Source organism: Pseudopipra pipra, chromosome 5 (assembly GCF_036250125.1).
Source record: "Pseudopipra pipra isolate bDixPip1 chromosome 5, bDixPip1.hap1, whole genome shotgun sequence".
Taxonomy (NCBI): domain Eukaryota; kingdom Metazoa; phylum Chordata; class Aves; order Passeriformes; family Pipridae; genus Pseudopipra; species Pseudopipra pipra.
The window spans coordinates 35,962,748-35,975,366 of NC_087553.1; the positions used below are offsets into that span (position 1 = coordinate 35,962,748).

At 45.0% G+C, this 12,619-nt stretch overlaps 1 protein-coding gene across 1 annotated transcript in view; it reads left to right on the forward strand.

The window, feature by feature from the left end:
- Window positions 1–1,585: 1,585 nt before the first annotated feature.
- PAWR (pro-apoptotic WT1 regulator) overlaps window positions 1,586–12,619 on the forward strand; it is a 79,649-nt gene continuing 68,615 nt past the window's right edge. The window contains exons 1-2 of the mRNA XM_064655594.1: window positions 1,586–1,740; window positions 2,090–2,714. Of these exons, the coding sequence (XP_064511664.1) occupies window positions 2,244–2,714 (471 nt within the window). The 5' untranslated portion in view covers window positions 1,586–1,740; window positions 2,090–2,243. The remainder of the gene's footprint in view (window positions 1,741–2,089; window positions 2,715–12,619) is intronic.

The following is a 12,619-nucleotide window of genomic DNA, read 5'->3' on the forward strand; positions in this document are numbered from 1 at the left end:
GTTGGTAGGGTGAGACTGTGCCCACTACTGTGAAAGAGAACAAGGTAGAGACCTAAGGTGAAAGTGGTTACATGGGCTAAGCCTGTTATTTACACTGTGCAGAGTGCCTAGCGTCAGATGTGGAGCCTCATTTTGCTGGATATTTTTTACCCATACCTGTAGCACCTAGAATTTTTTTTTTCTGTAAAAAGAAACCAAAAACCTTTGCAAAGTTTATATACTGAATTTTATTAACGAGGTGGACTAAAGCAAGACTGAATCTCAAAAAGGGAAAAAAAGTGATGAAAAGGTGATCACGTCCCCTCAGCTAGGTAAGCCCAGGCTGTGTATTTCCTCTGACTGATGTAAACTTCTATCTTGTCCTGATGCTGGAAAGGTAGCACCGATCCATTAATTTTCCTCAGCATACACCTTATAAAGCTGATTAGGCAAGCCACAAGTCTATTGAAATCAGTGATTTCCAAAAGTACCACAATCAGTTTTCAGAGTGCAATTAAGATACGGTGGGTTCGGGCAAACGAAAAAAAAAGCTGAGTTTTCCGTGCAAGTTTAGCCATCTTAACACCTACACAAGCTGTTTAACAGATACGCACACTCCCATCACGATCCCTACATGTTCGTTTTCCCCAACATTTAACGCAGTCAAGTTTCCCCACTGAGAGCTGTTATTATTTATAAACGAGACATCTTTCAAGTCTTTGCAGTGTGACTCAAGGAAACCCCTTGAATTCTTGTTTCTTGTCACATCAGGAAAACATAAGCTCTTTCTCAACCTTCCGCCCGCGGGAGCGAACTCCACCAGCTGCTGCGGTCTGACCACCGCTGGAGCGGCCCCGGGGAAGTCATTAATGCCGCGGCAGCCACCAATCGCGGGCTCCTCCCCCCGGGCACAGCCCCGCTGTCCGGCGGACCACGCCTCCAGGCCAAGCGGGCGCTCCCGTCCCAGCGGCGTGTCCCTGATGGGAGCGGGGCCGCGGGCTGACCGAGCCGGGCTCACACGCTGCTCCTGCCTCGGCGCCGGCGACAGCGGCCGGCGGTGCCCGGGAGCCGCCCCGCCCGAGGGCCGAGCCCGGCACCTGCCCCGCGGGAGGCGGCCGCACGTCGGGGCCCCTCACCCGAGGCTTCGCGGCAGGTGCGGGGCGGGTTCGGCGGAGCTCCCTGCGGAGAGGGGTGACACTAGACCGCCTCCTCCGGCCCCTCCCCGCTGTGCTCCCGCAGCCCCCGCCCGCCGCCCGTTAAAGTTGCCCGGGGTGTGGAGGGCGGGCCGGGGCTGGCAGTGTTTGGCGGCGGCGGCCGTCCCGCTCATCCCGCTCTCCCGCGGCGCCCCTCGCCCTCTCCAGCCCTGGCTGCTGCTCATCGGAGGCGCCGAGGTCTGTGTCCGCTCCCGCTGCCTGGGGCAGGTGCCGCGGCCCCAAGGCGGGCCAGCACCCGAGGCGGTCGGGTCGCGGCGCGCACCGGCCCGGGCGGGGCCTCCCCGCCCTCACCCCTTTGTCGAGGCCATCTCGGCAGTTTCCGCCCTGGCTTCGGCTGCGTCCGCGCCGGGATGGGGAAAGGGGAGGGAGCTCGGAAAGCCTCGGGGGCGCGCCGCTCCTTCCGGGACGGCGGGAGGCGGTGCCGCTCACCTGGTGCCGCCGGCGCTGGGGAGCGCCCGAGCCGCGGCCCCGCCGGGCGGGAGGTGAGCGCCTGCCGCGCTCGCCCCGCCCCGCCCCGCTCCGCGCGGGAACGCGGCTCTCCGAGCAGGCAAGCGGGCGTCGGGGGGATGGCACCGGGATCGGGGACACAGCACCCGCCGGGCTGGGAGCGAGGGACGGCGCTGTGCGGTCGTCGTGGCCGCGGTGGGCGGACGGGCGGTGGGGAAGGCGGGCGCCGCCGGGCGGCCCTGCGCCGAGGGATGAGGGGAGCCCCGGGGAGCGAGGGGCACCGCGGCGGGTTCGGGCGGCGCGGTCCGAGCCGTGGGAGCCGAGCGTGTGAGAGCGGGCAGTGATGGAGACCCGTACCCGGGTGGTTTCCCAGGGAGTTGGCGGGGCAGCGGGACGGGGATGGGCAGTGCGGCGGGACGGCTCACGTCCCCCCTTTTGTTTCTCTCCAGGGTGTTTGTGCTTCTCCGAGCCTCTCTCCCCGCCCCCGACTCTCCCGCCCGCCCCGCCGGGACCTCTCCTCTCCGGGCGGCAGCAGAGCCGCCTCAGGGCGGGCGACGGCAGAGGTGCTGCTGGGGCGCTCTCGCCGTCCAGCCCGCTGGGAACATGGCGACCGGCGGCTACCGCAGCGCCGGGGGCAGCACCACGGACTTTCTGGAGGAGTGGAAAGCCAAGCGGGAGAAGATGCGGGCAAAGCAGGCGCCGCCGGCCCCGGGCGCACCGACCGGAGGGGAGCCCCGTCCCGCGGGGGGCGGCCCTTCCGCCGAGCTGAGCAACAACAACACCCTGCCCCCCGACCGCGCGGCGCCCCCCGCCGGCGGGGCCGTGAACTGCGTCAGCCTGGCCAGCGCCGCCCTGGGCCGCGCCGCCCCCGCCAAGGAGCCGCCGCCTGCCCTCGCCGGGGGCCGCGGGGTCGAGACCGCCGCCGCGCCGGACTCCCCCGAGGACGAGGAGAAGCTGGCTGCCAAGGGAAAGAGCTCAGGCCCCAGCGCCAGGAAGGGGAAGGGGCAGATCGAGAAGAGGAAGCTGAGGGAGAAGAGGAGGTCGACAGGTGTGGTGAACATCCCGGCCGCCGAGGTGAGCGGGGACGGGGGGTGCGGCCGCCGCGGAGCAGCCGCTGGGGGCGCCGGGCGCAGCCCCGGGACCGCTCTCCCGAGCGCTCCGGCCGTGCCCGCGCTCCCCGCGTGGGCTGCGCTGGCGAAGCGCTCTCCGCACGCTGCGGGCGAAGCGTGATGGCCCGCGCCGGGCGGAGCGACCACAGCGGTCATTACAGGGCGGCATCCAAACAGAGGAGCAGATGAGGTGTCATTCACCCTAAATCAATTAGACCTGTCACGACCCGCGCCTTTTTTATTCTTTTAAGGTCTTCTTGTCGACAGAGAGTAAGTTCTAGGGCTTTTGGAGGATCAAACTCAGACATGTGCCTGTTAAAGTACGGTCAAAACAATAGTAATGAAAGAAAATTGATTTATCAGCTCGGAATAGATGTTCAGGTGTAAATATTATTCAGTTTGGAACCCGGAAGAATTTCCTGCACTGGAAAAAATGTAGTGGTTTAAAGAGCATTTTTTTGAGGGCAGAGGAAGATATTTTTATCAGCCAACACGACTGTCCTCTGCGGTTTGCTACTAGTATAAAAATCTGGCATTGATTTGTAATACTCCTAGAGGAATTTAAAAGAATGATAACTAAGTTTTTAGCTTTTTTTTGCCATTAATAGGACAGGCCACAGGAAACTTTGAAGAGAGATGGATTTTTGTCTTCAGTTTTGCACTAATAATGATGACCACCATGTTTTTGTAGGAAACCCCTTGTAGTTCTTTTGGTTAACATTATAGATTATTAAAGTAACACTAGAAAGTAAGATCTTTCTTTCTGAAATGGCAGGAGAAGACAAAATCATGTTCTCCACACATGAAATCACTAACACTTTTTTTGGTGACATCCTAGGCACTTTCAGAGCACACACTTTCACGTGAGAAGGTCTTGGAAGGTGGAGGAATGAGTTTTAGGAACAGCAGAAGTCTTTATAACTGTGTTTTTTGAGAATAATTGCTTGCATAGCCTTTAGTTTGAGGTGAAGTTATCTTTTATATTGTTATAGTAATTCTGTCCTGCTCCAAGCAAAACAAGTGTAAGGGGGGTACTTTTGAATTAGATGATCAGTGGAGCATAGAGGCGTGAGAAAGGAATCATATTAGGATGTGAAACCAGCTGGAGTATGGTACAATGTAACTTCATGGCACAAGCTAATTGTAAGGTCCATTGTGCTTTTTAGCAAGTCAGCTTAATATCCCCTATTATCAGAGCTGAGTTCTTCCTTGGTTTTGCTACATATTGCAAGACAGATACATCCACCCTTGAAACACAATGGTAGAGGTCATACATGGGGATGAGAAAGATGATGATGGGAGGAAGATTATGTGGGCAGGGGTCGCTTGCCCCTTGCCCTACAAGTAGGGCATGCACAGACTGTTGCCATTAGGTAATGATTAGGTGGTGTTTGGCTGCCATTCAGGCATCACCTTATCCTGCTTACTGACCCTGCGTAGTGTAATGTGGAACTGATAAAAATGGGGTGTCGGGACTGCTGAGTCTCCTAAACTCAGAAGTGTTTTTCTGTTAATAACAGAGTAATGAATGATTTAGAAAGATGTAAGGAACACTGATCTGTGTCTTTTGCACCTGAGGCTGCCAGACTCGAGATACAACAGTCTCCTGACCTGTTTGTGGGAAATACCGGAGTGAAAGGTAGAAGTGATTAAAATATGGAATCTGCATAGGATGTTCAGCCAGTCAGTATTCATCTCTTGTCTTATGGACAGCAGTAAGGATATGACATCTTGAAACCCCATTGATGGCTTACTTCCAAGAGTCTGCCTGTCTCTTTAGAAGGCACTGCATGTGTGGTACTTGGTAGGTGTCATACTGAACAACAGCATTGGAAGTAAGCAGAGAGCAATGAGCTCTTTCTTTCTCTGGGGTAAGAAAGGGTTCATGCTACAAGAGAAGTCCAGCATGCTGAATTGAGCAGACTGACAGAAAGTTGCTGTGTTCCAGTTGGAAAAACTTTAAGAGAATTTAAGTGTTAAATGTGTCAAGCATAACAATTACTGGGTGCCTTGTAAAGGAATTGAAATCTTTCTCTGAATGGGTGGAAACTAGAGAGAGCAGTGGAATCCTGTACTAGCTGTTGGACTCTTGATGAGAAGTTTGCCTTTCAGCAGTATCTTACTCTTGACGAGAAGTTTGCCTTTCAGCAGTATCTTTCTCAGTGATTGCCTACCTGAGGATTAAGTTTCCTTCTTCTTGCTATATCTTGAGGTTAATGAGGTAATGTCTTTGCATAGTCTTAACATCTATTTTACTGTAAAACAACTTGCTTCTTTTTGCATGTGTTGGGGGAAAAAAACCTCAGTAAGTGTTTGTTCAAAGTACTAGGGAAAAACCCCTATTTCTGACCAGTGATACCCTTAACATTCATGCAGATGTATTACTGTTATAATGGAAATCTGAAATACATTTATTAGACCTGGACAGCCATTCATGATAGGTTACACCATCCTTCTGCTTGCTTTGTCTAGTGAACACATCACATTATGGTTCATCCTTCAGATGTGACAGGGTGAATACAAGCATTTTTAGATTCCGAGAAAAGAATTGTTTGAGGTTGTTAACATCCAGTTTGTTTTCCCATTAATGCCTTTGTGAATTCTGATTTTCACCAAATCTCCTGGCAATACTCATTCAAAGAGCATATTTTCTTCTTTCCATCTTTTTTTAGCGCATAAGATTATGCCTTTTTTTTTCTTATTTTTTTTGTTTTGTTTTGTTTAGGAGTATGGTTTAATATCCTGACACTTAGCTGTGTAATGGAAGTTATTTAGTAAAAAAAAAAAAACCACGAAAACCCCTTGAAAATCTGGAAAAATTGAAGTCCCAGAATCCATGTGGGAGCTTCTAAGTCATTGCATGAGCACCTTCCAAACCTGGCATGCCATCCCATTGCTTATCACCGGCAAGTCTGGGAGAAAACCGGGTTTGCCAGTGGTAAGCAATGGAACTTCATGGCAAAGTTGGAAGGACTGCGCGCTAATGAGGTCCTTCAGTCCTCTCCATAAGGTATTGGCTATAATGAACTGCACTTGAAATGTTCCTAGATCGATGCACAGAGCAGGAGGAGCAAGCAAGAGGAGCTAGGAGCCTTGGCCCAGTCCTAGAGATGTGACATTATTGGCATAAGTGAAACCTGGTGGGATGAGACCTGTGACTGGTATGATACAATGGACAAATACAGGCTCTTGAGGAGGGATGAATATGGCAGGCGAGGTGAAGGGGTGACTTATGTAACAGAGGGGCTGAAGTATACGAAGCTTGCAGTTGGCAATGGCGCAGTTGAGAGCCACTGGGTAAGGATTAAGGGACAAACAAACAGGTGTCATTGGGGGGTTCTGCTATAGGCAGGATGACAACAGTGATGAATTATTCTTTAAGGAGCTAAGGGATACCTCTAAATAGACCATCCTTGTTCTTAGGGGGGACCTCAACTTGACAGATGTTAACTTGGAACACTGCACAGCTGGTACAGACAGACTTGCAGAAGATTTCTAGAATGTCTTGTTGATAACTTTTTGGTACAGGTACTGAGGATGCTGACTAGGAAACGTGCCCTCCTTCATTTATTGCTTGTTGATAGAGAGGGTCTTGTGAGTGGAGTAGTGATTGGTGGCCATCTTTGCCACAGTGACCACAAAGCAATCGAGTTTAAAATCTCTGTTGACAAGAGGAAAAGTGCCAGCCTGAATGGCCAGTACCTTGAACCCTGGACATGAGGAGAGCAGACTTCAGGCTGCTTAGGGAACTAGTGAGTAAGGTCCCCTGGGAAAATGAAGGTCAGTCTCACTTTGGTGCCTGGTAAAATTACAGAGGTGGTTATGTTGGGACTTACCGAGAAACAGCTGAAGGACAGTGTAGTCATCAGTCACAGCCGGCACAGGTTCATAAGAGGAAAGTCCTGCTTATTCAACCTGATTTTCTTTTATGACAAGGTAACCCACCTAATTGATCAAGGGAAGCCAACTGATGTGGGTTTTTTGGATTTCAGCTTTCAATATTGTCTCTCACGGGATCCTTCTGTACACATGTCCAGCGCACAGCTGGATAAACACATCGTGTGATGGGTGAGCAGTTGGCTCACAGGTTGAGCACAGAGGGTAACAGTGAATGGGGTAACATCAGACTGGTGACCTGTTACTAAGGCTGGGCAGTGCAGTAGCTTTCCAATGGAAAAGACCCACGGAAGTTGTGTTAATTTTTCTTCAAGAGGCGATAAGAATCACTTCTTACTTAATTGAACAGGGGTGTTTTTGTATATGGACAGATTGTAGGCCAGTACCTGCAGCTTGAATCCACAGGACTCTACTAGAAAGTACTAATTCTTTTACATACTTAATTCTTTTCAGTTCCAGCCCTTGTTTCTACTGGAATGGGAAGGATGGTGATGGAGATGCTATTAATTTCTTCTCTAATTCTTTTGACTCTTCTCTAATTCTTTTGACTCTTCTCTAATTCTTTTGAGTCTGCATTTATCTCGAAGTGCAGTTTTGGGAAGGTGGGTTTTTAAAATGATCTTTTAGTACCTGGGGATAATTGGAAAACATAAGTGTATGGTTGGTTTTTCTCATTCTCCTTTTTTTGGGATGAATCATCTGAGATGATAGAGTTAACTACGTGGAAAAGAAATGCAGTGTAAGTAAAGTATTTTCTGTTAAGTACTGAATTCTACAGCAAGTAAGAGAAGTATTTAGTGTAAGTTGTAGTTGGTGGTTGAATGTTGTTACTGTTGGGCTTTGCCAGTTACTGCCTTTTCTTGCCAATCTGTCATGTAGGCCATAACCCCAAATAAATGTAGACACTAGTTGACTCAAGATAAATATTTCTTTGTGTGCCTTCTAGGCTATTTCTAGTGCTTAAGACTGAAGCACTGTCTGTCCCATTGTTGTTTGTTCCTACAGCCCACTTAAAAGACAAGATAATCTAGAAGAAAAAGTATTATAGGTTAAAGAGTAGAAACAGTCTGTCAGCTGTACATTTGTCTACTTTTATACTGAAATGAACACATCGAGCATCTTGCTTCCAGTGGAAATCAGTTGACCAGTCTCATTGAAGGGCATAGCAAGGGAAGTGTTGATATGACCAGTTATCTCACTGAAATGAACACACTGCTATGTATCATTAAAATGACTTATCTGACAATTTTTTTTCCCAGAGTTTGTATGTATCTTCACTGTAACAAGTAAGTGCTCTGAAAATATTTGATTGTTGTTTTATAAAAATGCCTTAGTGTGAGCTTCACATTGAAAATGCTCTGCCTAAATGATAGTTTCCTACAATTAAGAAAGAAACTTGTGTTGCTTGGCTGTTTGAATGTAGTGGCATATGAATGTGAAAATAACTTGAAGTTATTTTCAGCATTGGTGTATAGTATGTAGTAGGCTGAAAATCATAACACTGATAGAGATTGGAAGGGATCTCTGAAAAAGTTGTCTGGTCCAATGTCCTACTCAAAGTGGAGCCAGTTTTGGTCACATTGCTTATGGTCTTGGCTAATAAAATTTTGAATATATTCAGCCTGTTGAGATTGGTATAAATAGCTCTGCTTTCCAACCTCTTAGCCAGTCCTTGCCATTTTGTTGTCAGCCACAGACTTGCTCCCATCCCATTGTTCAGGTTGCTAATAAAGGTGTTGCATATTATCAGCACTGATATCAGCCCCTGAGGGCTGCCACTTACCTGGCTGCCAGTGGAAGTTTGTAATATTGATTTCAACCTCTTGAGCCTGAACATGCAGCCAGTATTTCATCACCTAATAGTACACTTCTGTGAGCCATATTTAACCAGTTTGTCTTGAGGGATACTATGGGGAGACCAAGTCAAAGACAATTCCTCATCCTTGAAGGAAACTTTCAGTGTTTCTGGGATTAGAGGTACAGAAGGCCCTAATATGAGAGTTGTATACACTATTTGTTGAAGCTGAATTGTTAAAATTGTATATATGAGGGAAATAGTTTAGCATTTTCTAGTTTCTTCTTGGTGGTGGAAGTGGTGCAAAACTTTAACTTTTTCGAAAGCAGCAGAACAAAAGAACAAGTAGTTTGAAAAACAGCAGGAGCGGGGAGGTTGGACCAGACGACCGACTGTGGTCCCTTCCAACCTTACCCGTTCTGTGAAGGGGTCAGTCCTTGTTGCTCTGTAGTATTGTCTCAGGTAGTTGAAGCTATTGATATTTTTGAAGAGTAATTCTGTGGAAAATTTGTGATATTTTTATATTTAAGTATTTAATATTATAAACCTTTAAAATGATAATGGTTTACTGAGACTAGGATGAATAATGAGTTGCTGCTTTGGTTTCATTCTGCAGTAGAATCCACCTTTGCTATCTCATTTCTTATAACACTTATTTAGAACTGTCTTCTGAAGATAATGGGATTAAATAGCAATCTTGGGTATTTGTAACAGTGTTTTCAAAACTAAGTACTGATATAGTTAGTTGTGGAAGAAATAATAACTTCATGAGTAAACCCTGCAAGTTGAAAAAATGAAAGAATAAATGGAGAAGCACTCCAAAGCTCCTGCTTCTTATAACTCAATGTTTGGAATTGTCATATCTTCAAGATGCCTTTGTGACTTTGGGATCCTGATTCATCTCAAACATGAATATTTGGAACTAATTACTGAGAGACTCCTTTACTGTAGACATCAGAAAAGGGGCAATTGGAATACATGATGAAATAAAAAATGTATTTTATGATAAAATTAGACTTTTGGTTTGTTTCTGTAATAGAAGGAAAAAATTTTAAACTGTATACGTTTGAGACTTTCTCATTTTGACTTAGGTTTGACTGTTTCTAATGAAAATGTATTCTAGTTCTTATTTACAAAGCTAAGAGGAAATTAGTCTGTAATTAACTTTTTATTTTTCTACTGTAAGATTAGACTAATTGTAGTGGGTCTCACTAAGGAGCCACCTAGTTCAGTGTCCTTCTACCATGGCCATAGTCAGACACATAGTCAGGATAAAGAATGTAGAAATGTTGTCCAGTGTTTCCTGTAAAATAGTTCTCTAGCCACTTGTCAGTTTTCATCTCGAAGACTTTCAGCATCAGATGAAGGTTGCTAAATAGATAGAAATGAAATGAATTTATGTGCAAAATACTCATTCAGTCTCCTCTTCAGATTGTGTAAACTTTTAGCATACAAAAAATCTGGCAGCGAGGTCCCCATTTCTAAGAACCTTCATATATGATGGTACTTAGATCTCTTTTTGATTCTTATTTCCTCCTCTTCCCTGCAAAAATCTAGTGTGGTATTAAGTCGCATGTAATGATTCTTGTTCACTAGTTATTTTGTATATTTCTCAAGATTCTGAAAGATCTGCAAAGTTTACTGCAAAGTTTAGGTGCTAACTAATATTCTGGTACTCTAACACAGATTATTAAACAAACTGAATGTCAAAAAGGTCTTGACAATGTTATGTGTTGCCATTTCAAAAGAGCTCTAAGAACTCTTAGTCTGCTCTTAGAGGTCTTAAAACTAAGTTAATCTTAATAATTCTTTCAAGGTGCAATGAACAGAGTAGTTGAATGATGTGAAGTGTAATCTCAGTTTCTTACATAAACTTGCTTTTTTGTCTTTACAGGTTGAACTAGGAATTATTATTAATATGAATCAATTAAGCAATGCTTTGCCCAGCCAGTGCCTTTTTAGCTGTAGTTGTTTGAAGCTGGGCAGCAGTTGTGCTGGTAGTCCTTGTCCCGGACTGTTAATCACAGATCGAGATGTGCTGTGTATATTTTTCTTTTGTCGTGATGTGGCTTATTAAATTTTGTAGACTAAATCCAATCTGAAATAGGACCATAACTTCATATTTTCAATAAGTCAGGTATCAAAATTCATATTGATCTCTGGTCAGACAATAGTACTTAGCAATACCTTACTCATACCTTAGTTAACCGATGAACAGTCCTCATTCTGTGTCGTATGGCACACATTCTTTACAATGTAGAAAAATAGTTACCCAGCAAAGATTCCATGCATGACTGTTCTGTTCTTTATACTGGTTTAGTAACTATTATCTTTTCAGAGGTCATCATCATGGCCGGGCTTTGCAAACGAAGATTTGGGAAGGGCTCTACCCACGTTTGTTACAAGCGCGTTGGTGGCTAAAGAGGCCAGTACGGATAGACAAGTCCGGTTGCAGAAGGCACAGCAGAAAGACTCCTTAGGAGGTATATTCTGCAAGGCATGATTCTTTCTGTGTTGTCTTTTCTCAACAGTGGCCCTGCGTGCTTTCTCAAAAGCATCAGCAGCGTTATAGATGGTGTGTCTCCAGACCTCTCAGTTGGAGGCCAGAGTAGACCAGTTATGTTGATCAATATGGCCAAGGCTGAGATTTTGTTTCAGGGAGTCTTTGTATCTTCTCTTTTACCATTTAATGATAAGTAATTTTTCTTGAAGGTGGTAACAGCTAGAGGTGCCTCTAGAACAAAAACTCAAAAACTGATCTTTATTTTTTTGTTGTCTGTTCTCTTTGGAGGAATAGTTTTGAGTAAAGATTTTGGAATGTGGGAGTTGGTGCAGAATATGGAAGTGCTTGGTCCTACAGCAAATTGTGGTTTAGCCCTGTACTAAATGAGTTGCTTAACTTCAGTCTGTTACACAGCCATATTTAGGGTTACTGATTTTTTTCCTTCCTATAAAAGCTCTCAGGTCCTTATGTAAAAAGTTCTCTTTAAATTAATGTGCTAACTCCAAGATGAAAGAATTTGTGTGTGTGTGTTGTAATGCAGTACTTCAAAGGATAATTGTATGACACTGTCATTTCAATTAGACAAAAGCTACAAACGTGTAAAATGCTGAGGCATGCTGAAAGATTTAAAAACTGAATGTAGAGACATTTGGCACAGCAGTCCTTTGGGCTTGTTCTTTAAGAAAAAAGGGTGAAGATAGGGTGAATTGAGATGCTCCACATTATATTTGATGCCAAACCCCTTATTTTTTCGTATTTTAAATTATATTCATTTCTGCTGTAGAATGCTGAGAAGAGATAAAGGATATGTTTGGAGCTTAAATTATTAGTTTACAGATTTGTCATTGTTTTCCCAGATGTTTGAGCCTAAAAAATTGTCACATTTCTTTCACAAAGGTATTAAATACTATAGTAAACTCAGAAATGTGATAGCTTTTCAGATTTGGAATTCTACAGCTAAATGTTTAAGTAAGTAGCATATATTTGGTGTATTAAGTACTCTGATGAACCATTCCAGTGAAGTATATTGGAATCGGGCATTTCAGCATTCTTAACAACTAAATTAGGGACCTGTCCTTGACAACCCAATATTTAGGGACCTGCATTCAGACACTTCTGAATAATAGCATAACTAGAGTTTAGTTTGTTCTAACACATCTGTGAAAGAATTTCCTGTTTAGAATATTTCTCTACTCTTTTAATTTGTTCCTGCTAGTAAGAATTGAAAAAGGACAGAGTCTATAGTACTTCTGTGGCTGGAAAGACATAGGCACACTGAAGGTAATTCTTTTTGAAATGGGAAATAAACCAAAAATTAAAAAAGCTTGTACAGTGAGTGCACATAGAGATACTTGTATCCTCTTGAAGATAATGTGTGTTATAATTATCTTGTATGAAATAAAGATGCCTCAGGCAGTTGACTTTTACAGCAAAATGTAGGAGTTATATTTATCCTGAGGCAGAAACTGAGGAACATCTCATTATCTGACAGTCTTCTTTAGTCTAAAACATAAATGGGTGTTTTAATATAATCCGATTTTGTGGGTTTGCCTCTTCCTTTCATTTAAAAAAAAAGGGACTCCTCAGATGTCAAATCAGTTTTTGTCAAACTTAACCAGAGGCTATTTGAACACAGGTGTTGCTAAGCAGCTCAATACTAAAAAACACTTCTCAT